At 30.4% G+C, this 25324-nt stretch overlaps 1 protein-coding gene across 2 annotated transcripts in view; it reads right to left on the bottom strand.

Moving 5' to 3' along the window:
* LOC107360509 (neural cell adhesion molecule 2) overlaps nucleotides 1–25324 on the bottom strand; it is a 92248-nt gene that overhangs the window by 9498 nt on the left and 57426 nt on the right. For both annotated transcript variants that reach the window (XM_015927180.3, XM_015927181.3), the window contains exons 3-5: nucleotides 5012–5119; nucleotides 4706–4912; nucleotides 3646–3942 (exon numbers count right to left, since the gene is read on the bottom strand). In XM_015927180.3, the coding sequence (XP_015782666.2) occupies nucleotides 3646–3942; nucleotides 4706–4912; nucleotides 5012–5119 (612 nt within the window). The remainder of the gene's footprint in view (nucleotides 1–3645; nucleotides 3943–4705; nucleotides 4913–5011; nucleotides 5120–25324) is intronic.

The following is a 25324-nucleotide window of genomic DNA, read 5'->3' as shown; positions in this document are numbered from 1 at the left end:
CAACTGTCCAGGTTAAACATTAAAAGCTCATTTAATTATCTTGTTAATTAATCAGGAAACAGTATTGAAATGATAGGGAAAAAGGTCTTTAGGTAAACTCAGGCAACAGGGAAACTATTAAAGATGTAAAAAGAAAGTCCAATGTAATTAGATAATCATACAAATAATAAGATTAATTGTATTAATTGTACATATTAACATGATTATAAATAACAGGGAAAGAAAATAAAGTCATCATTATCGTATAATTAACTTGTAACATGTTACAATATTTTCATCTTTTACTCAGTTTCCAAGTTTCCTTAACAGCCTTTTTTTCCCTTAACCCTTTTATTGTTTCTCCTTGCGTCCAATAATTTATTGAATTATTCATTACCAATGAGGAATCCAAGTGATACAGATATTTCATTTCAAGTGAACATTATTAATGTTATTACGATAAACTTGCAACATCCAAATATTATCCTTTATCCATTTTTGCCTCAACTCACCCAATCCACAGAACTTGAAAATTCAGGGAAAAAATTTGATCATTGAAACTCTTTCAGATTTTCCTTTCCAGTGATTAATGTCAACATCATGTTAAACAAGAATATCAAGAAGGATACAAAAAATCGTTGGAATCAGCCAAACGTTATTAACATTATCTATTATTAAATACTCTGAACACATTTGAATATCATCAATATTATCATTGTTATCCATTCAATTGTGCTGTTTACATTCTCATCATGTATTCCAAAGTTTCCAATGAAATGAACAAATTTTCAACAATCGATTATCCAATTACAGGGAGAGAAACTTTCACTCATTGGTTTAAAATGAAAGTCACGAGATTTCAATATCAAGCCAATTAACGAGTAAACAATTAAATTGGAATTTCATTCAATTCTTTATATCGATTTCATTGCAGTTATAAATACAATTAAAACGATAATTTGATAATAATCTCTTTTATCTGAACCATCAGCATGAAAGTTTCAAATGGAACACACAAAAGATAACAAAAAAGTGATGGCAAGGTAATGATTCAAATAATAACACAATGAGAATGAAATAATGATAATTATTATTTAAAAATAGTGAAAAAGATTACACTATTTAACTCGTTTCCTTTTGCAATCTCAAGATTCCATTTCATTCATTCTTATATCACCATGATCATCATTATTATCATTAGCATCTTTAATGATTCATTATGAATTTTCGCCATTCATTTTCAACTCTTTTTTCACCATTTTCACCATCAGATTAATGAGCTAAAGAAACGTTCTCCTATTATTAATATTCATGATTGAAACATTTTTTTCATTTTCTTCTTCAATGTTATTCCTCGATTCCTCCTAATATGAAAAGCTTCCGAATTTCAATAGAAAAATGAATAAACTCCAAATCGATAACTGTTCAATACGAAAACCCGAAAACATCGAAAAATCCTTGGTGTTTGCTCTATCTTAGAGCCGACACCTTTCTGTCCTGTAACCGACACTGTGTCTTGGTGCAGACACTTTTTGTCCTGAATTTTCACATGCTAATGACAAGTTTTGGTGAAAAATTGATTTAACATGAATTATGTCATTCTAGATTATCTGGAAACTCAGAGTGAACTTAGATTTGTTTTCAATGTAAATTGGAAAATTAGATGACAGAAATTCTTGAATAGTAAAATGATTTTAGTTTCTTTTAATTAACTTCATGTCATGCTGATAGAGTTGGCAGAATTTTTCAGTCTTGGATTTTGATCGATTAATGATAATTTGAGAAATGATATTGACTTGAATATGCTTGTTGAAGCCTTTAACATTACCATCAATTTGTCTGGAACCAGCAAATTATGATAATACAATAGCAAACAATAATAATCTTGAACCAATTGTAGGCGAAAATTGAACCAGAAATAGTAAAATTATTCAAACTTTTGTCATGTAAATGTTAGTAAACAATTTTCAATAGATTTACATTGTATTAGAATGATTGTTTATCAAATTGATGAACATTCATCTCAATTGGAGTCGATTCAATTTAACTAAATATTCAACAGCAAATAAACTGAAAACAATGTCTTAATTTAGAGCCAACTCGCAATTGAAAAGTTTCCAATTTAACTGCAATTTATTAAACTATTCAGAGAAGAGCAAAAAAAAGTGAACATGAAAACTGAGAGGAAAAAAAGCTTTTATCGAGTTGAATATTTCAAGATTTATGTATTAATTAAATGAACTTGTGAAGACTGAAAAAGTTGACAAAAAATACTTTGTTCAAACAGCTTTATAGACTAAAGGTAAAGTCATGAAAAGGAGTGAAAAGTTGAGAATTGAATAAAAGGAAAAAATGATAATTTTCTTATTTAAAAAGCTCAAATGTTGAATTGATTACAATATTATCAACAATTCATTTCCCAAAAGCATTACGATTCTAATCAATAGAAGCATTTAGAGTAAAAAAAAGCATTTCATGATCTTCATGACAATAGCAATAATAGAAACAATTTGATATTGAAAAATAGTGAAGCTGATCAAATGTGATAAATTGTTTGCTGATGGACTTTAAAAAAGTTGAATCAAATTTGAAATGAAATTTAAATGAAGAGAAAAGTTATGAAAAATTTGATTCCATCAGATAATCAGGTTTGACAGAATCATTTAAATTTTAATCATTTCCAAGGTGCAACACAAAATTTACCTGAAAGATGACTTTTCCCAAGTCTAATGAAAAGCAATTGCAATAATAATGAATTTCTCATCTTCAATTATCTTTACCATTGCAAGTGAAGAAAGTTTTTCACAATTTTTCATGGAAAACTTGAATTCTAAACATTTTCAAGTTGATCATGAATTCTGTCAACTAAACCATATTGATTCAAATGTATAACCTTTTCCTCAGTCAACTCAAGTATTACTTCCGATTCAATGAATTGCTTTTCATTTGATGGATAGACAAACATATCATCTTTACTTGAGGCCAAAATTTATCATCTTTTTTTTATACTTCTTATCATTTCTCATCTCATTGATGGTTCAGGTGAAAGTCAAGAATAAATCTTTACTCTCATTTATTATCATCTTATTATTTTCCATCAACCATTCTCCATGAACCTTGCCTTGGGAAATTGTTTAATCAAAAGTACGTTCATTATTGTTATCAGTTCTCACTCCCAGCCTTTTCACTCCCAGTGATTTATTTAAAAATATTCATTTGACAAAATTTCCTTTTCATGTTTACCTTTATTACTTGAGTAAAGGTGACTTTCAGATTCATCATTAATAACAATAAATGGTTTTCAGATTTTTTTTTCTTCCTTGTCTTTTCTAATAAAAATACTAAACAAAGAAGAGGCAAAGATGAATCCGTAAATGTTCAAGTTGATCATTTCAATGTTTCAACTCAATTCAGGGAGTGAAAGGTAAATGTTCATTGGAAAACATCTTTTTACATGATTGATTGTTTTGTTTCATTGAGCTTTTCATGTTACCGTTTTATGGTTTCTTTCTGTCAACACTTTTCACTTTTTTTTCACCTTCATTTTTGTCTCTTGTTTTTTTGCTTGCTGTTTGCATGGTTTTTATTACATGAGAAATTGAATGCATTATTCTTGATTCAACAATTTTTTGCTGTTCAAGTTTATCATTTTCTAGTTCAACTTACAGACAATGTTGAGAATCATTCCTTCATCGATTGAACTTTCATCCAAATTTGGATTCTCGGCTCGGCAGGAGAAAAACTTTCCATTATTGTATGATTTGAATATGAAAATAGCAGTGTTAATTGTTACATTGGCGTCTCCATTGGTTGTCTCGGATAATGGGGTTACTTTATCACCGTCTAACCACCAGCTTATGAAGGGACGAGGTCGAGAACCAATTGTACGACATTCAAAGGCCACTTGTTTATTAGCAGATAATTGTTTATCAGGCGGTACTAAAAATACCTCCAAAGGACGCACTAAGGAAAAGGAAGCAAGTTTTTGGGTTAAATTGGGTTACTTTCAATTAATGATTTAAACATTGACATTGGATTGATGGCTTTTCATTTCAATTGCATTTGCTGATTCAATCATTTTACAATGCCATTATAAATGATTTGCATCGCGTGAATAATGGATAAGTAATGCTGTTTGACCAGATAAAGAAAATTTTGCTTCGTTTTGCTTGTCAAATGTTGAAATGTTCAAGATTAATAGAGTCTAGAAAATGATTTTAAATAAAGTAAAAGTTGAGCAAACATAATCAAGTATTGGATGTAATTAGAGTCAATTTCGAGCTCAATTTAACCCAAAAAGGTCTGAAGACACTTTAAGAGTAGAGTTGATATCAAACAAAATATTAGATATTCCAATGAGAGTTAATTACTCAATTGAAGTTGTCAGGAAGTCTATCTACGTCAATCGATATAAGAAATGTAAATCTTCCAAATCGCTTTGAGTTTTGTTTTGTACGAAGTTTCATTTCTTTTGAAAACTTCAACATTCGAGGACACATTCTGCTGAGCAAAAGATCTTTCAATTTTAATAAAATTTTGAGAGTTTCTTCGTTAAGAAACTCTTAGCGAGCTCAGAAATGATCATCTATTGAATATCAAAACTTAACTTCTTAGGTTACAAACAAACTGTTAAGGCAACTGAAGTGTTTTGAAGATCTGAAAAGCTCATCAAGCTCAACGCACTCGGTGTATCTTCAAACTTGCCAACTATACAGGAAATACTTACAGTTTAAATCGATAAAAATAGATTCTTCTTTGGGTCGGGTTAAGTTTGTATTGGAAGCCCGACAAATGATTTCTTTCATCAAGATTGATCGGTTGAGCGAGTTAAGCGTTAATTCGTTGCGCATAGATCCACGAGGACTTTTGTAATAAGTGTCATCCAATAAAGTATAATCAGACATCCACCATGAAACAGAAGGCTCGGGTTTACCTGAAGAAAAAGAATAATAAAGCAAAAACAATTCAAAAATGGATCCAAACACGTTCGATTTTAAAGAAACTTTATTAACTTAATATGTTAAAATCTTACCAAAAGCATCACAGTAAAGCACAAGGTCAGTTCCTTCATCAACAGGACCGATTACTTGATTCACCCTGAGACCTTTGTAATCTGTTATAATCACTTCTTCGGGCAAAACTGTAAAATAAAATGTTTATTGCAATTAAAAATTTCCATTAACTTTATTCTTGATAACCTTAAACATATTGAAACGTTTTTAAACTGTTCAACTGTGAAAACTCGAAACGATCCACAATTATCGTTGCTAACAATGTCAATTAAATGAATTGTAAATTGAAGCGATTATCGTAATTAATAGAGAAAGATTAATTAGTAGTTTCAATGGAAACAATGGAAACAAAATTTGTGCCATTTCTCCCATTCATCCCACACTTGCATTTCAATTGTTCAATATCATGTGCAATTGTTGAAAAAATAGATTAAATGAATGTTTCAATTAGTTTACATGACTGTGAAATTGAGGTAAAAAGTTCTTCTTTCAATTTAATTGAACATATTTATCCATATTTTCATTGCTAAATTGTTCAACTGTAAACTTGTACAGATTAAAAACTTCATCATGATATGGATAATCATCGCAATAAGCATGAAATGTTTGGAATTAAAAAGATTAATATTGGAAATTTGTTCCGTTTTCCATTCGAGTCTTGCCTTTTCACCAAATGCTGAAATGTGAAACTTTGGTTATTCAAATAAACTGAATAAAGATTCGCTATTAATGTCTGGGAAAATTATTTAATGTCCAAAACAGAGAATCCATTTCAATGTTTATTTGTGATTCCTTCAGACTTTATTAGCGTTCAACTTGAAAATGATAATTTACTGAAGTGAAAATGCATAAATTATCAAATAAAATTTCATCAAAGATCAAAACTGTTTCCATTGAAGGTAAAAAAGAGTCTTGAAAATAGTCATTTCACATTTTTTATTTCATTTATTTTTGCTCTCTTTTTTCATTTTACCTCATCTTGGAGTAACAAATATCTTGTGAAAAAAGATGAGACAATTTTGTTGATACAAAAAAAATAAAAAGTTTTATAACTCGCATCTTGAGTTGCTCCTTGTTTGAGGTAATCAGATCGATAAAAGTAATTCTAAAGATGATGAAGAACATGATGAGGATGACGATGAGTAGGAAGAGAGAGGATCACAAATTGTGAGTTCAAATCTAATGAACGTGTTAATCATGCGCTTGTGTGCGCCTTGAAAAGGATCAAATCTCGTAATAACTTTGGTGGTTCAATGGATGGTCAAAGACACAAATGTAAGATGATTGAGTTCATTGAAATGAACTGAAAAGCGTTTGCATATAAACCAATTCCTAATTGATTAGTAGACTAACTCATAACAACAATGTAACTAAATTTCATGACTTCTAGTTTCACTTTAGCCAGCTCAGAACCACAATTTAGTTTATTTAACCAACTTGAATGAGCCTTAAAAGAGCCAATTTTGCTGGTTAGCTTAGTTAACAAGTTATTGAAATCATTTTATTGACCGATAATCGCATTTATTGACACAAATGAATATAAACTCTACAAGAAGGTTAATGATCGAAACAATTCTGATCAACTGATGATTTTCCAGCACTTGCTAACAATCCTTAAAGACGTATCATGAATGATCTAGAGTGATTTGAGCTCAAAGAACTTTATTGAGGATGCGAATAAGGTAAAACTCGCTCATGAAACACTTTTCCAACTGCAAACGAAAAGAGTTCTCGAACACTTTTCCAAATTTATTGATTAATCAATCAACTGAACAACTATACATTTAGGTAAATCTAATTAGATCTGCAAAGAGATGAGATGCAAACTTGATTTGTTTAGCTTCAACTTTTCGCATCCAAAACATGAATATAACGAAAAATGGAGAAAAGAAAAAAGCTGAAAGATTCGCTGCTTGATAGTTCATTAACTCAATAACTGGAACAAGTGGGAAAATATTGCTTCACTAATTGTTGTCAGTTTATTTAGCCAATTTGAAACAATCAATTTGCAACATTGTAACACAAGTTCAAGTGAACGATGAAGCCTTTTGTTTTACGCAATTGTAAAGCAAGGATTCTCGTTGCATTATTTAATATCAATATTGCTCAAACTAATTTTATTAAATATTCAATATTCAATCAAGCCTGTGAAATTTAAAAGCTTCCTGGTGATTCATTTTACTATTAGTGTTGTATTACACTGAATAGTTGGTTAGGATGAATAAAAAAGAAGCAGGTTAAGCATTAAGTTATTGCAAGCTTTTCTCATTGAAAAAGATTCAATGTGATTACAGTTGGTTTACAAGATGAAAATTGATTTAGTTTCACATCAATTATTGTAATTATTCTTGCATATCTTGAGCACTTCAATGTAACTTTATAACAATCAGATGAAGACTTTTATTATTAACTAATTTAACCTTTTCAGTGAATAGAAACAAAATGTTGCTTCTTAATTTTGGCCATTTGATTGGCCATTATTCAATGTTCAATGAAAGGCAAAGAATCATTTCCAATGTTATTAATTATCGCAACTTTGATCAACACTCAACTCGACTTCAATCATTATTATTGATAACTGATTTTCAGTTAATAATCAACAGATTAATCGAAGCAATAATACATCAACAATATCGACGTTGCTTTATATATTCAAGTCAATTTACGTTAATAACAATCAACGTTTTCTTTCATTTGCTTCATAATTATCATTACAATACTAATGTTTCACCATTAAAATATGTATAAACATGAGAATGAAGAAAGTTATTGAAACATTTTCAATGAAACACTTGATCGAGTAAATGAAAGAATGAATCGAACAGAATTAGATCAATATCTAAAACATATCATTCCATGGAAAGTCGATGACGATCTTCATTTTCCTTTTATTCATTATTCTTCCAACTAGAATCGTACAATTTTTCAACACGAACTTGGCAGAATGTTCAAGCTGGTTGTTGATGTTTTGTTCTGATGATGAACGATGTTGATCGAACATCGATGCATCAATTGAGTTAATTGGAGTTTGCAAAGTAAACTTGGCAAGAAATGCTATTTAATAAGAGGAAGGAGAAGAAAAGATTTGTCTTGCAAAGCAGTTCTAACAATGGTTGTTATCATCTTGAAAAGTTGAAGAAAAGGGTGAAATAATAGAAATTTTGGAAACATGGAAAAAGAAGAATTGATTGAGAAAAGGCAGAAAATAATAAGAAAAAAGAGAAAAGAAGAAAATATTCCTTGCAAGAGTTTCATCAATAAGAGTTAAACTTTACTTTTTGTTGGTAATTTTTCAAAATAAAACTTTTCTCTCAAAACGATTTCCACTCCCTAATCATGATCATCTTTGCTCAAAGATACGATAACTATCATGAGTCTTCTTAAACTGCAATGTAAACGCAAACAGTACCAATAAACAATAGACAAAGAATCGTTTCAAGAAAAATTTCGCATCCAAATGATAATGAATGGGAAGCGATTGAAACGTTCAACTGTAAGCCTAATACTTTGCTGGTTTGATGGGAAAACCTTGAGACTGTGAAGCCGCATAGAGTCAAGTGGAAGCCATCATCATTTATCAATACATTTATCAACTCATGAGGTAAAAATAAAGTTATTATTCCCTTTGAATTCCGATGGAAACTTTTTTCAATTTTTCCATCCTTCTTTCAATAACGAATGAAGAAGAACATGGAAAGCAATTTTCAATGTTATTGTCATTAACCAGCAACAATGCATTTTCACATTGTAATACAACAAATACAACTTATGAAAGCTTCAATGTCACTCGATAAACCCTTTTCTGCTCTTGATATCATTTTAAATCTTCAACTTTTTCCTTCCCTTTACTCATTCGATTTTTGGCACTTCAACAATCTTAAAATGAACACATTTTTGCACCATGAAATGGTTCAATTTGATAATCATGTTTTCATCAACTCGACAAGACTTGAACACACAAAAAGGCGTAAAAAGATATTTAAAATTTTTCCTTTTTTTCTCTCATTCAACAGACTCACAAGTGCTTCATGTTGGTTAAGTTGGAAACCGGTGAATTCAGATAATGTTTACAAAATCTTGAATCTTGAATCTTTTAAGAATTATCTGAAGAAAAGTCTTGAAATTTCCTGTCTTTTGGAAATGAAAAACTCTTTTTTTGTTGGAAAAAAATATTTAACTCTTTTTTCGCTTCTCTTTTCTGCCTTTTTCATTTCAACCATTTTCATGTTGCATTAAAATCCATTTATTATTGTTGCTATTTGCAGTCTCATTTGATATTGTTAACCCTTTTGATTTGCATTTCATCTCATTAGAGTGTTGATTGATGATTAAATATCGAATCAATGAGTTTCCCTGTGAATGTTAACTATTCAAATGATCGTTTTTTTATGCCTCATCTTCAGTCGATTCAACTTTTCATCTTACCGTTTATTTGCTGCTTTGTTAATCATTTGTAATGAGTAGTTGAACAACATTAGTAAAAGTAAAGGATGAACTTTTGTTCAGCCAGAAATTTGTTTACTTTTCCGTTGATATTTGATTCAAGCCTTTTTTTGTTTGCAACTGAAACTGGAAAACAAAAAACAAATGTTGAATCGTTTATTGAAATGAATGAATTTGCACATTGATTTATAATTTCAACAAACTGTTTAGTTGCTGTTCATATCTCGAGTTTATACTCGCATCGTCGATTCACTTGACTAGTCATGTGGCTCATTGTTTAAAGAACTTCTTACATGGTGAGAAACACGGAGAGCCCTGGGATAGCAACATGGCAACTCTCAATGGAAGCAAAAATTTTATCCCGATTTTTGGGTTGAAATTGGAGCAAAAAAGCTGGCGAAGATGAGATGGAAGAAAATGAAGAAGAAGCGAAAAAATAATCAATATAAATACATGGTTCAGTGAGTTGTTGAGATGTTATCATGGTGATGATGAACATGATTTGTTGATGATAAAAAGGATATTGGAAACATTCAAGTTGATCAGATTTGTTTAAATGCGGTTTCCTCTAATTATATCGTCTTTCCAACTCTTTTCATTTGTTAACCCTTTTCCTCATTCGCTTCTCTTCTGATAGATTAGTTTTATTCATCATTATTCAATCATTTTAACGATTAAATTGAAATGAATAAGATTAACTTTCCTTCAATTGGAACTGTTTCAAGTATTCAACATTATCGCAACAAAATTAAATTTGTGTTCAACATTTAATTGTAACAGATTAATTGTAACTTTCCTTCCAATATTGTATCTGAAAATAATTATTCCGGTTCATTTTGAATTTGCAACTAGCCGATTAAATCTGCCAATTCCGTTATTTGATACAACATTTAGTAATCGTAATCCATGAAAATGAATTATTCAATTAATCAGATTACATGAAGTGATAGAATCCGATTTAACCTAAACCTGACCCTGAAAGATTAACCTGAAGACTAAGGCTTGTAAGATGAACTTAGGCAAAGCAAATCCCTTAACCTAAGAGTGCATCTCTTAGGTCAGCAAAAGGCAGATACTCGGCTTCACTTCATTTACGAAGAAAATTATTTTTTTTGTTTTTCGATGAATAATGAAAATCTGTCTTCATAATGTTCAATATGAATTTGTGATGAAAATTGATGAAAATTCTGATACCCTGAATCCAGCCACTAATTGTGTGCATAAAGTTTTTGAAAAATTGAATTAATATGAAAAATAAACAACTGTCATTATCAAGTTAGCATAAGCTTGGAAAATCAAAAAATCCTTTTCTCGCAGCTTTACGAGCCTCAAGCAAAATATTCAACCAAAGAGTCAGACTATTGGGTTGAGATTAGCCAAGGTTCACCACTATGGCAAAAGGCAAATGTGAAAAGATGTAAACTAAGCTTATTTGACAGCTCATGTACTTCAACCTGAAAACACTTGAATCATTTTTCATCTTTATTAGTAATTTCTCTATTCTTTCATTTTTTCAACTTTCTAACCTGGAACTTGATCTATTGGATTTATTCAATAATCATTGGCTTATTCATCGTTACATGAACTCTCATTTTCTGATGAAATGATGGAAAACTGTATTTACTTCATCTTTATCTCTGCCTGCCTCTATCTTTGGATCAATATTATTTATATTGATAAATGAGCTCAACTCTTGAAAGTGTATGCTAAAAATAATACTGATGAATAGTTTTCCTATCAAAGAATAAAAGATTCATTGATTCAGAATGATTTAAATCTTTCATTGGCATAAAGAAATGAAGAAGTAGAAAAATGCATTTTTTGCTTTCAATTCTCAGAAAATTGCCTCTTCTCTCAGCACATGATAATTTTTTATATTCAATCTGTTTATTGTATCTATTTTTATTCTGAATAATTATTTCCATCATTATCATTATAAAGCATTTTACCAGGAAAAGGAAAAAAAGAGAAAGCCATAAAACTGTATCGAAAAAGAACTGAAAACAAATATTCTTGAACTAATCAAACTCATAAATATTGCAATTAGTAGCTCAAAATATCCAGAGTGAACAAAAGCTAAGCTGTTATCACAACCGTCTGGGAGTGAAAACTCCAACGACCTTCACATTCCAAACTATTCCAGACTAAACAGAATTTTCGCCTTTAAATCGATTAAAATGTCAACGTTTCAACGATAACTCAAGAATCCAAGAAAAATGTTTAAAATAATAGTAATAAAGTGTTATGTTTTTGCATTTCTTGAAAACTGGGAAACATTTGATCTTAAAATTTGAGCGATAATTTCCATGATATTCAATAATGGAAACAATAAAGTTGGCGAAAAGTAGTAAAATGAAAAAGGATGAATCATTGGAATGAAATATGAAAAGAAGAAACTTTTCTTTTATTGAATTGGATATAATATTACACAAGATAAAGGTGTAAATAACTTTGTTAGGAATGCAAAGTTTGGTGAAGCAAAAAGATTTCAAGATTGGTTTAAAGGAAAAGTTTGATAGTCATTTCAGGGAAAAGCAAAAGTAAAGGAATTGTTTCACCTTTCAATTGAACAGTATTATTATCATTTCACTTGAAAATCATGATCATTTCCAATGCTGATCAGATGATGATACATTTGCATAAAGAGGTGAATGAAAAGACTGGAAAAGCAGCAAAGGAAAAGATCAGATAATTTTGTTGTTGCTGATGACGATGATGATGATGGGTAAGGAAGCAAATCAAAGTTGAAAAACGTAAAAAAAGAGGAAAAAACGAAATGCGATTTGAAATTTTTATTCATGTTGATCATATTTTCCCATTTCACACCTTTAAAACATTTTCACATTTCCATTCTGAATTGTATTGCAAAGTATAAAAATGTATTACTCTGGATGATGATCAGCTTTAAAACTGTAATCAGTATTCAACTATTGAAATAACCGGCAACTCGAAGACACTTATTGCTCAAAACCTTTTCGTCTTCTCTTTTCATTCCCTGTTATTTGGAGATTGTCCTGAGTATTCAATATGGAAAAGATGTGAAACAAAACAAAAAATGTCCATAACTTTTGAATATGAAAACTGGATAAAACTGAATTTCCATTTCAACACATTGTCATCATCTTTTTTCCAGGTTATCAAGTAAAAGTGTTTCAAATCTTTTTTTCACCCTCATATTCATTGGTAATGTTTGAGGATAACAGAAAAGTGTATTTTTCATTTCATTTCAAATGTCAAAGTCTGTGAACTTTTGATTCGATATCATATGAGCTTTAAAAGTTGATTGTTATCATCATTAAGAGTTGCCTCTATTGGGACTCTTGAAATGTCGTGACATTATTGTTCACAAAAAGTGGATTAAATGTAATTTAATTTGTCAATTCAATTGAAAAAGACTTTTAATAAACTACGAAAATATCATCAACTTCCGGTTATCGGAAATCCGGTTAATATTTTACTCTTATCGTCGTTTCCATTCACTCCATGTATTTCAACCCATTATGCACCTTTTGCTTTACCTCATCAAACATTTACTCGTAATGATTATTGAATTACTGTTTATTCTTGTTGCCAGTTTCAGTTTTGTTTAACTTCATGTCAATTGGTAAATAAACTTTTATTAACATTGTCATATTAATAACTCCAAATGCTGGGACAGTTTGAAGAGTGCAAAAAGTCAGCAACATCAACCTTTAACACCTTTTTCTGCCTTCGCACAGGTAATTTGATTATAATTATTATCGTTAATTGAAATGGGTTGTAAGTAAATAAATGGATGGGGAAAAGTAAACAAATGAACAAGTCAATTCATTGCAAATAAATTACTTCACGTTGTGTGTTGGTAACAAAAAGAAGAGGACAATCAAATCCGTCCAATTGATGGGTAAAAGACAAGGGCTTGCTGCATGAATAATCGCTTGATTAACAGTGGCTAACAAAAGGCATTTCAATTCGGCTCATTAATTCGAGTAAAGCAATTGAAATTTTGCCATTTTGTTTCACGTAAAGAGGCGCATCAAGGTTGTCGAGTTGATCGGCAAAAGCCAAGACTTACTGCATCAATCAAGCAATATGATTAGCTAATTGAATGGAAATGAAAAAAATGTTGCAACAAGGATAAGAGCGTTGCTTGAAAAGAGGCTGATCAAGGTTGTCAAGTTGATGGGTAGGGGCTAGACTTGTCTGCACAAAGAAACAACCTACTTGGCCTAAAGTGTCAACCTATTGATCTCGAGTTTTATGCACATGAAGTAATCAAATTTAACCAAAAAATCGGATATCAAGGTTTGTTATCTTGCTCTGTCTTGTCGAATTGATTTTGTTGGTGTTGTTTTTTTTGGGTTGCTTGTTATTTCATGTTCATTTGTAGGATCATGTAGGATTATAACGACTAATGAATAGGTGATGTTAAGGTTTGATACAGTCAAACGTAAATTTCTTCTTTTGATTAGTCTTAATTAGATGAAATATATATATATATTGTTAGTTATAGTAGAGTTAGTGTAACACCCTAAAGGGAGTTGATAACATTTCAAGATTACATTTGGTCTTAACATGTAACTTGTTTTTACATTTGTCTTTGGTGGTTCAACAGATTTTTATCCTCAAGAAAAGACAGAGTGAGATGGAATTAGAAAGATTAATAAATGAACGAGGAAAAGGGAAAAGTAAAAGAAGACGAGGTAGAAAAAAAAGAAAGAGAAGACAAGAAAAAGAAGAAGATGAAGATGAAGATAATGACGAAAGAATGGATTAAAGATGTTGATGATCATTTGAGAAGCAACCAGAGGAGTCATTGAATGAATTTTTGGTCTTCTTCTTCTTTTCTTTCCCAGTTGATTCATAGGAACGGAAATTGCGGCTACAGGGTAAACTGAGTAACCACCAAGACAATGTGGCTTTCCTTTTTTTACCAAAGAGTATCAATAGAGTTACAATTTATTCTTGATTAAGCTTTGCTTTAATGATAACTTGTTATCATTTTGAATGAATCCAACAGAAGATAAATCAGTTGTTTCTTTCATCATTCTCATTCTCATCATCATTATCATCATGATTGTAAGGGAGAAAACAACATTTTCATTGGAACCAATTTTTCTTCAACAAATGATTCTTTTCAAGATGATTTTGGGTTGAAGAAGAAGAAAGGCAGAAGAGTGGAAAAATGAAGACAAATAAAAGCTCTGAAAACGTAAGTTAATAAGTGGACATTTTTATCCTCATCAGTTGCAGTATCATTACCATCATTATCATTTTTGAAATGAAATAAAAAGAGCAACAGAATTTTGCTTTTTATCAGATTCTCAATTTATCTAAATTCTTCCATCAATTGCTACAATTGTCAACAGCAAACAAAAATATATCATTACAGTGTCCAACTTTTTGTTGTGTCCAAAGCCAAATTCATCATTTTTCTGTATCGCCATCTTCCACTGGCAACATCATAATCATCATTTCCTAATTCATCTTTAACAACATCTTTTCCCATCATCAACTTTGGTAAACACTGACAATCCAATTTAATGATACAATTCAAGTTGATCCCATCCTTAGCCATTGTTGATCCGTTCAAATTGTTTTGCTCAAAGCAATTCAACATTTGTCAATATTTTCTTCATCAATCGCCAACAAACGAACCATTTAAAAAAACTTTTCCAATTCACCAATATTTACATTTCCATGACTTTATGAATAAATTTATCCCAAAAAAATTGATTCATTCCGTAATGAGGAAAAATGTTTCATTAATAAACTCAATTAACTCAACATTCAACTCATGATCATTTTATGGTCAAATTAATCTTTTCCCATTCTTTCAATTAATCACTAAAAAATGGAAAATTCAAATTTAAAAACTTCAACACATTTTGAACGCTTAAAATAAATGAGAGCAAAAATCAATCCACAAATCATCGCCACTCAACAGAATCATTATGTCAATCAAAGCCTTTAATTTCATCAACAATTCATCATAACTCAAGGTGATAATCATTGGAATAATGAAGATAAAAATTGTTCTGAAAAAAGCTTCTTAATTGAGTAAAATGAGTTTACCAACTTTGATCAAACTGTCAACTGCAAGTTTGATAATTAAAGGCGAAAAGATGAAAATGAATTTAGTCATGAAAATGATTAAGTTAATTAGCAAAAGTGGAGACAAAAATTGTTGATAATTAAAATTAATTGTCGTCGGTAAACATTCAATTTCTTTACACTAAATTGGATTAACTTTTAACTTTACCTTTCAAAAAGTGTAACAATATTGAATGAAATAAATTAAACGAAATTTTAAATTTGATTATTTAATTGGAAACTTTTCTACAAATGAAACAAATTTAAAACAATGAATGGTTCAGCGGTTCATTTGTTTATCTTTTTACATGATTATTCATTGATTCAGTTGTGACTCTGTTTAACGCATGATCAAGTAGATGATCAATAAATGAACTTGGATTCAGGGAGTGAAATGGTGAAAACATTGAAACATTGGATTCTTTTAGATGGTCATTCAATCAACTATTCAAAAGAGAGAAAAAAGTTTTTACTTTTTCATGATATTCGTTAATAAATCATGTTCCATTCAATTGATTTGGAAAAATCGAAGCAAATTTCAATCTTTTCCTTTCAATGTAAACATTCATTTTGCATAACCTTTTTCAGCTTGTTTACATGATAAATGGTTTCAAAGTTTTGTTCAACTTTCCATTGCAATTAAATTTACTTTTGCTGATTTGATTGATTCGCGTTCAATTCGTTTAATCACAAGTAATTGGTCCACTTTTGACTTATTGTTTTTAATGAGCTTCACGGATTATCATCATTATGTAAAAAGGTTATTTGCTTTGGTCAGCATTTGCTCCATCAAACATAAACTTTTATCAACATTGTTTTTTCATTTTAAACATTTTTTATTGGATCAGCAAAAATGTTTCAACCTTTGGAACTTTTCTGCCAAACTTTACTAAATAATCAGTTTGGGATAATTTCACGTTCAATTTGGACAATTTTTTCAATAATCGCAGGTTGGTCAGTTTGCTTTTCTCTCTGTAATTGAACAAGTTTAACAAGCAAAGTTATCTTTCAACAAATAAATGCAATTACTTTTTTGTTAACCAAGCTGTTCATTGTGTTCAGTAAAATTCAAGAGCTTTCAGTAAAATTATTGTTGGAATAAATTGTTAATTTCAAATCACTAGTTATCCATCATGGTTTTGAGTCAACATATGAATTCTTATAACATGGAGACTTCAAAACTTATCTCCATCTTGACATCAAGTTCTGTAAATCTGATGGTTCGTCACCACCGACTATTCCAAGAATTGTTGAGAAACTCATTAAATTCAGAACCAGCTGCTCATAGAGGTTCATCAGCTCAGCCAGTTTGGTGGAAAATTTCCAAGAAATTTCCACTTGTCTACAGTTTATCGAGAATTCAGTTTTTCTGGCTAACATAAAACTGAATGAAATTGCATGTTTAATTCACCTTCAGACATGAAATAAGCTAATTATTGTTACATGAGTTTGAAACAATCGCTTTCTGGGAATGGAAGCTTTGATAATGATGAATTTATTGCGCAAACAATGCAATTAAGTTTCTTTTCCACAACAGTTGGAAAACCATGATAAAAGAAATAAAGAAATTTTTCTATTCCAGAATAACGGAATTTTCAGCTAATTGAAAATTCACTTGATTATTCGAGCTTTATGTTAAGGAGAAAAAAGTTGACAGAAAAGTTTATCCATTCAGTAAATACCTGAAAAAAAGATTTTAATATTCACTTTATCTCTTGATTCACTTTGATATTGCAATTTTGTTTGGACTTGAAGCTGCTCATGTTGGGAAGAATCATTATTTTCAACTTTACATTCTGTAAGGTGAATGTTGGAAAGACCAAATTGAAACTTATTACATTAAGTATCTTTAAGTGTGTCGTTAATTTACCTATTTAAGATAATATAATAATTTAGATTTGTGCCATTGCCAAAGGACAGAGTGAAAGTGAATAAAAATTGTGTGCAAAAAGAAGCAAACTAAATCCATAAATGACACCATGAACAAGCCATTAAAGAGAATAATTGGGATTGAAGTTTCACGGTGTAATAATGATGACAATAATGAGATGTCTCATCATCATTTAATAGGTTTATAAAGAGGAAAGAGTAAAAAATATGATGCTATTGAACAACCACATTGGATTAAAATTTCAATCAATTTGTGTGTAAACCTATTTCAACCAACAGCAACAAAAAAATGAACTCAGTTGACATCAAAATGATACACAGATTTGACATTTTTTTGCTTAGCTTACATTATCTGCAATAATGAATGTCTACTTGAAATACAATTATATAAATAACTAGAGTGATTTATTTGATTACTCAAGTCAACATTTGTAAACATTTACAATGCTCGGCTAATTTGCTCATTATCAAATTGGAGTTGACATGAATTCCGAATGTGAATACGAGGAAATTATATTTAAAACTGAAATATCACTTGATGGAAAAAAGTTTGAATAAAATCTCCAAGCCATGATTGACCGTGTCGAGAGAAGATATGAAACCAAAACGATTCTCTCATATTAAGATGTTGCCATCACTTATCAAATTTTCACTCCCAGTTGCACTCCCAGTTGCATTCCCTGATGGAACTCCCAGTCTCTACTTGAAGTTTTATCATTTTCTTCACTCCCTGTCTTTTCTATGTTAACCTTTAGTGTCTACCATTGGCATCACACCCTGTTTCTATCAATTCCGTATTCACTCCCAGTCTCTTGAGTATATTTAGATGATTCTTTGTTCATCATTTTTCCCAGTTTTTTCACTTTTTGCTCATCTATTCATCTTGCACACTTCAGAGTGATAAGACAGCTTAATGATAAGGTTTGCCAGTAAAAAATATCCATCGTAATCGATTATTTCAATAAGAAATATTATCCAGAAAAAAAAGTTATCTCATTAAATAACTTGATTGGGAATATGTCAATAAATAAATGATCTTCATCTTCATCTTATCCTTGGATATCAAATGTTATTTCATATCCCAGTGCATATAAATAAATATATTTATTCTTGCAGGGAGTAAACTTGGAGTAAAGAACTTATCTGAATAACCATTTTCATGTTGACCGACTATAAACTTAAACCAAGAGTTCTCGTTAAATGAACATTCAATGATCAAAATGCAAGACCATAAATGTGAACAATAATTAGTACCATTAATTATTAATGCAAATTTTTTCACCATCGTTTCAGTAAGGAAGCAAAAAATAGAATAAATTCTCAATTTTCTTTACATAATCAAAATAACAATTGGTAACGATAACAACCCAGCACTTTGACCTTTTAAAGGTTGACCAAAATTAATCTTTACCTTCATTTCCATATTCATTTTAAACTCATGTTTCAATTGAAATTTAAAATGATACAGAATGCATGATGTGAGAAAAGAACAGAAAAATTTTCTTTAATTTCCTGTATCAGCATTGTCTTCGTTCAACAGTAAAGGTCATTGAAACGTTCATGATAAAGTTGATGCTGACTTGTTCACAACTTGAGTAATCATGAAGAATGCAAAAGCTTGTGAATTGAATGGATTAGAGTTGACTTGATAACATCCAATTACTATATTTCAATGGTACTCCACCTCTTAGCATCTTCCCTTCGCTCAGCTTTTATCGATTAAAGTCATTCTCCATTTCAGCTAATTAACCTTTGCTCTTGTCCAAATTTTGCAACTCGTCAAAGACTAAGTCAACTTTCAAATGTTGATTCGTTTAAGGGTCTTTATATCGTGATATGAAAAATTGACTCTGTTTGATATTCAGATTATCATTTTTTACTTTGTAAATGAAAAGAGAAAATTTTTCATCGCAAAATTATGCCCACACAATGCATGATAAACAGACAAGTTTCATGATGGGTGAAAATATCAACACGAAGAAGGAAGCAAAAGTTGTATTAAGATAGTCAACAATATAAGCAAGTTATAATGCGATTCTGTTGAAGGAGTTGAAACCCTCCCAGTGAATAAGTTGTCAACAAATAGACTGTTTAATATGTAATGAAAGGGTAAATACAGTCTGTCAACAAAGATTTTGCCCTCAATTTATTATGTTTTAAGAGTAAAGATGATGATGTGTAGCATGGAAAAAACAGTCTTTTCATATTTCACATGAAATCGTTTCATGATAGGATATATGGAATAACCGAGTAATTTTATTTACAGAAGAAACAAACAAGACTAAATAGAGTGAGGAAGAGGTAAAAAGAAAAGCTATTTCCGATTCCATTAATGAATCCCCATTCAAGGTATAATGACGATAATTTCAAAATAAAAGTTCCAGGTAATTATAACGATGATGAGTTTTCTTTTTTTTCTAAATATTTCACGAGATTCAAAGCAATTGCGTATTGTAACGAAAGTGAACGAACATAAAATTAACTGATGCATAATGTTGATGCACATTTATAGCTTGGCTGCGATCGCTGAATTAACCCGCTTGACCTCCAGATGGATAAAGAGTGGATGAAAAATGTTTGATACAATATTTTTCTGTCAATTCTTTCAGTAAGTAGCTTACAGTAAAGTAATATTATCTGAAATAAGCAAATGCGGTGATCAATGTCGAAAAAGAATACTCTTTTAATGAATACTCTTTCAGTATTTTGTGCTCAAAGTAACTTTATTTCAATCGAATTTTGTCAATCTTATCGTGTGGATGCCCATTGATTGAGAAAGTTCAGCGCAATATTTAGCATATTTTGCATGTTATTGCAGAAATCTCGATAACAATTGATCGCAATATCAGAAAGTTAATAAACTTCTGATTTGGGATCAACAAGAGTGAGCTGGTTTGGAAATATTCAGTGAATAGTCGCGTACTAAGAGCGCGTGGTGTAGTGCTGCCTAGTGTTATCAAACTTTGGACTTGAGGTCATTTTCTGAAATCACAAAATTTTTCTGGTCCTATAATGTAAATCACATGACCATACCTCAAACTGGTTAAAGGATATGAATGATTCCATACCATACAGTTATTCAATCGCATTTGAGAAAAATACATTTATCTCTCGTATGATAAGAGTTATGAACATGGGACTAACATAATCGGGTCAGAAAAATTTTGTGATTCAGAAAATCGCCTCCCAATGCCAATTAGAGGTCAAATAAAGAATTGACCTTGAATAACCCCGATCCTTTGAACTTATGGTTGTTCAATTGGGTTGACAAGTATTGACAATACTGCCGCTGTAAAGAGTTGATACAGATGATTTTTACACATTCGAGGTGAGATGAGAAGGCAGTTGATGACGATAATGATGATAAACTGGCTGGGGCAATGATTTTACGAAACAATTTTTCATAAACTCAAAACATATATATACATTTATTCTTTTGGGCTGTTCTGAAAACTGTGGTCACTCTTGTTTTAAGCATTGCTCCGATTTGTAATAAACTGGAATCGGCTCATGAAACGTTTTTCAAATATTGATTCCAAATGGCTTATATCGATGATGATATGTAAGTGATGCAATTGTAAGTGAAGATGGTGAAGAGGCTTTGAGAGACTAGTATAGGAGAGAAATTGAGGCTAGATATTTTTTTATTGTCTTTATTTGTTTTATATTGTCGGATTGAACTCATCTGCTCGTAATGAACTTTCACTTTTTTGTGCCTTTTCAAAGGCTATGTTGAATGTGTGAATATCTAATTTTCCCTAGTAAAGTTCGTATTTTGAATAATTATATCGGGGGTTTCTTTGTGAATAATTGTTCAGGACATGATTATTCAATAACAATTTTTCATCTGCATTTTATTCTTCACTAGTTGTTATGATTTTTTGTTTTGTTTGTTGGTTAATTTGGAATTGATCCATTTCCATGTGTTTTCAGTTGAAGACATATGGAAATGTTTTGTTGAGTGTTTCTTTTTCTTGTTGATTATTCTATTTTTGATTGTTTGTGAATTTTGTGAATTTTGTTTTTTAATAATTGTTTTTCTCCTTTTCATTAATTTTCTCAATTCTGTTGAGTATTTTGATTTAGAATGTTTGATTTGTTTCTGATTGGGAAGTTCATGATTGTTGAACAGTTTTTGATTAGGGGTGAGTTTTCATTTAGTTGGGTTGGAGTTTCATCTGACATGTATAATTTAATTTTCCAATTTTTAATAATTATTTTGGTTTGTTTTTTGAGTTATATTTTCGGTATGTTAATTTTGATTTTTGTGGTCAACATTTAGTGATCAAATGTTGATGGAATAGTTTGAGATTCTATTATTTGGCTATTTTCTGGTATCAGGATGACATCTATCCATGATTTTGATAGTGGATGGTTAAAGGTATAATTATTAATTGTTTGAAAGTTTTTTAGTTTTTTGGACTCATAGATTAGTTTCCATTCTGTTTGTGAATTTACATTATAAGAACAGAGTTGATCTTGAATGTTAAGATCACCACAAATAATTATTGGAGTTTTTTGGTCTAATACATATTTGATTATTTTTTGTGTATGTGTTTTATGATTTTTATGATTAGAATTGTAAATATAGCAGTTTTATTTCAGCGATACTTGATTGTCATTGTTAAAGGTCAAGTTCATTCAAGGTCATTTTGTTATTTGACCTCTTTTATATTTGGAGGTCATTTTCTTACAGCGCGCATTTTCAGACTGATTGATGTTTGCTACAAATAAGTATCTCACACCGTTGGAAAGATAAATGAATTTTTCTTAAAACCTTTTGATCAACAATACAAAGTTTGTTATGAATGACCTTGACCTTGAAATATGACAATAGAGTATCGCTGAAATAAACTTCAATAAACAAAATATCTATCTTCAAGGTCACTCCAATGCAGAGTAAAACTGTTCTAAAACAGATAAATTAACTGAAATGCCATGTATTTACAGTTCCTTCAATTCGGAAATATTATTTTTTTTAACTTCTGACCAAAGAGTAAAGAAGTATACTCTTCTACTCTTTGCTTCTGACCCTTCGATATCCAATTCAACTTTACATGCAACTTTCTTCAGTTATAATCATTTTCCATATTAACTTTTCATTTGTATTCATTTTTTTCATAAGTTTCACATCATTTAAATCCAGTCAAACTCTGGATCCTGTCTGGATTGTGTCTGTGGTGCTCAATTTAACCAATTCAATTGTATTGGCGTTTGATTTTTAACATTCGCATTGTCCCATCCCTTCATCATGATAATTGCTAAAATAATTAATTTAATTAGTAATAACCAAATAAATCTGTAAGTTTCCACACTTTCGCTACTCAAAGTTTATCATTGCATAAGTTTTTCATTATCAATTGTTCAATTTTTGAAAATATTCGTCTTTTTTCTCCTTGTTTAATGTCTTTCAGTGTCTGTGATAACAGTTCATATCATCCTCTAATGTGTAATGATAATTGATTGAATCTCATCATTTATACAAAAATCTCACTTTGAATCGGCTTTCATCAAAAATGACCTCCGGATATAAGTTAGAGTTCAGATATCGAAGAAAACATAAATGATCGTAAAATCATTGCCTCAACCCCAGCCAGTTTATCATCATCAACTGCCTTCTCATCTCACCTCGAATGTGATAAAATCATCTGTATCAACTCTTTCATCCACCGGCAGTATTGTCAGTACTTGTCAACCCAATTAAACAACCATAAGTTCAAAGGATCGGGGTTATTCGAGGTCAATTCTTTATTTGCCCTCTAATTGACATTGAAAGGTCATTTTCTGAAATCGCAAAAACTTTTCTGACCCGAATATGTTAGTCACATGTTTATAACATATACTGTTAACCTTGAATAACCTCGAACTTGTAATTTATATCAAATCGAAATGCCCAGTTATGCATTTGCCAATTGCTCATCTCTAACATCAGTAAGGTGTTAAAGTACGTAACCATAACTGTACAAAATGTAATTGTAAGATTGCCTTGTTTGATATATTTGCACACCAATAAATAAGCTATTATAAGCCAAAGAAAAGCCCAAGTATTTCCAACCAGAAATCAGAAAATTTTCACCATAAAACTAAATAAACTTGTAATTAGTAATACCAATAATACATATGTATATGAAGATTATATTAGCTCTCCATGATTAAATCAAATCTTTATGCCTCACAGAACTCCATAAACTACGATAAAGTTTTCCGCTTTTGAACAAAACTAAGAAATTCTTACAGAGAATTTCGGAAAGATCACAAAAAATTGTTTTTTATCGTTTAAAAGAGATCAATGAATCTCTGTGAGTTTTAGAGCTAAAAATCGAAATAATCATTTCCAAATATAAATGTTGAAGCTCAAAACTCTTTTGAAAAATTTGGAATATGAAAAATCTTTATGAAACGAAACAGAAAAATTTCAATGTAGTCATCGAAATTTGATATCAGGAGAGAGAATTATTATCCATGATAGATTGGCGCCATCATCAATTGGCTTTTGAAATTCATTCATTTTTGTTTCATTTTATCTGTTGTGTGAACGGAAATATTATTACAAGCTTTGTGAATGAAACTTGTTTCACTCTGTGTGTCTACTTTCAGTGATAATGATATTGATAATAATAGAATGTGGAAAGTATCATTTCATGAATCATTCTGGTGAAAAGGTGAAACCTCATGAGGAAATGAGAATGAATTAAGGTGTTGATGAGGTGAACATCAGGATAAGAGATAAGAGAATGATGAACAGATTTGTCAAAATTGAAATGTCAACATGGAAAAGACTATTTACCATTTGAAATGTTATCCAAACATTTTCCATATTTCATCGTCATTCCATGATTTCCAGTTAATATCATTTTAATGAAAAACTTTTTTTTCTCATCATTTTCCACTTTTTCTCAACGAATCACTGTTCATCCCTTTCATTGTCATCATTTTCATGTTTACAAATTTGTAACTTTTTTCTCTTCTTCCTTTCCTTTTCTCATGCATTTCCATCCTTGTTCAGTCTCAACTCCAACATCCAAATCTACTTGAGATTCATTAAGACGAGTTGAATGAAGAGAGATGATTCTTTGTTTCTTCCTTTACTTTCCTTTTATACCTTTTTAATGATGACAAATGAAGTGAACAAGAAACAATTGGAAAATTGAAATTAATGAATACTTTACCCTGTGTTCCCACCATTATATCAGTTCAGTGTAACATGTAAACTCTCAAGAGTCTCATTTCCAATCAAATGTTGACAAAAGTAATTTTCATCCTTCAGAATTCATTCGACTGGCAGATAACTGGCCATCAAGTGAAAGAGTAAACTTGAAACGATCAACAGAAGAAAAAAAAGTCATTTCTTGGTTTCTTCCTTGCATTTGGTCGATCATAATTAAAGAAAGATAATTGTTATCAGATTATCTTATTTACTGGTTAAATCAAGTTTACAGTGTTTGCAGTTGCAATAATTGAAGCTGTTGATGGAATCAATCATAAATCATAATCGTCTTGATTCACTTTCAACTGATTGTCCCATTAATCGATGATAACTTATGTGTTTTACGGTATGACCCACTCGTCGGATCTTGATGAAACTTAATATATAGAATCCTCACCTCATAAATATACTTCAAAAAAAATTTTAGCTTCGGCAAATCAACCTATAAAATTTTATGCAATTTTGTCTTTTTTCGCTATTTTTGCTGATTTTAATGATTTTTAATTTTAAATAACTTCTTTAATATACAAATTAATTTGAAATTGATTGAATTTCATAAAAACTTAACTAAAATAAATAAAATACGGAGATTTTAACTGTTGCAGTAAAAAATCGAAAAAAAGTCATATTTACAAAATGGCCTCAACGAGTGGCGATAGCGCTTTAGAAGGGAGCTGGAACATCGAGCGTCTTGCTACTGAGGTTCTCGTATCTAGAGAAG

This window comes from Tetranychus urticae, chromosome 2 (assembly GCF_039701765.1).
Source record: "Tetranychus urticae isolate SD_2017Ah chromosome 2, NJAU_TeUrti_SD_1.0, whole genome shotgun sequence".
NCBI classification, from domain to species: Eukaryota; Metazoa; Arthropoda; class Arachnida; order Trombidiformes; family Tetranychidae; genus Tetranychus; species Tetranychus urticae.
The sequence above is the reverse complement of the archived record's forward strand: the minus strand, read 5'-3'. Positions and strand labels throughout refer to the sequence as shown.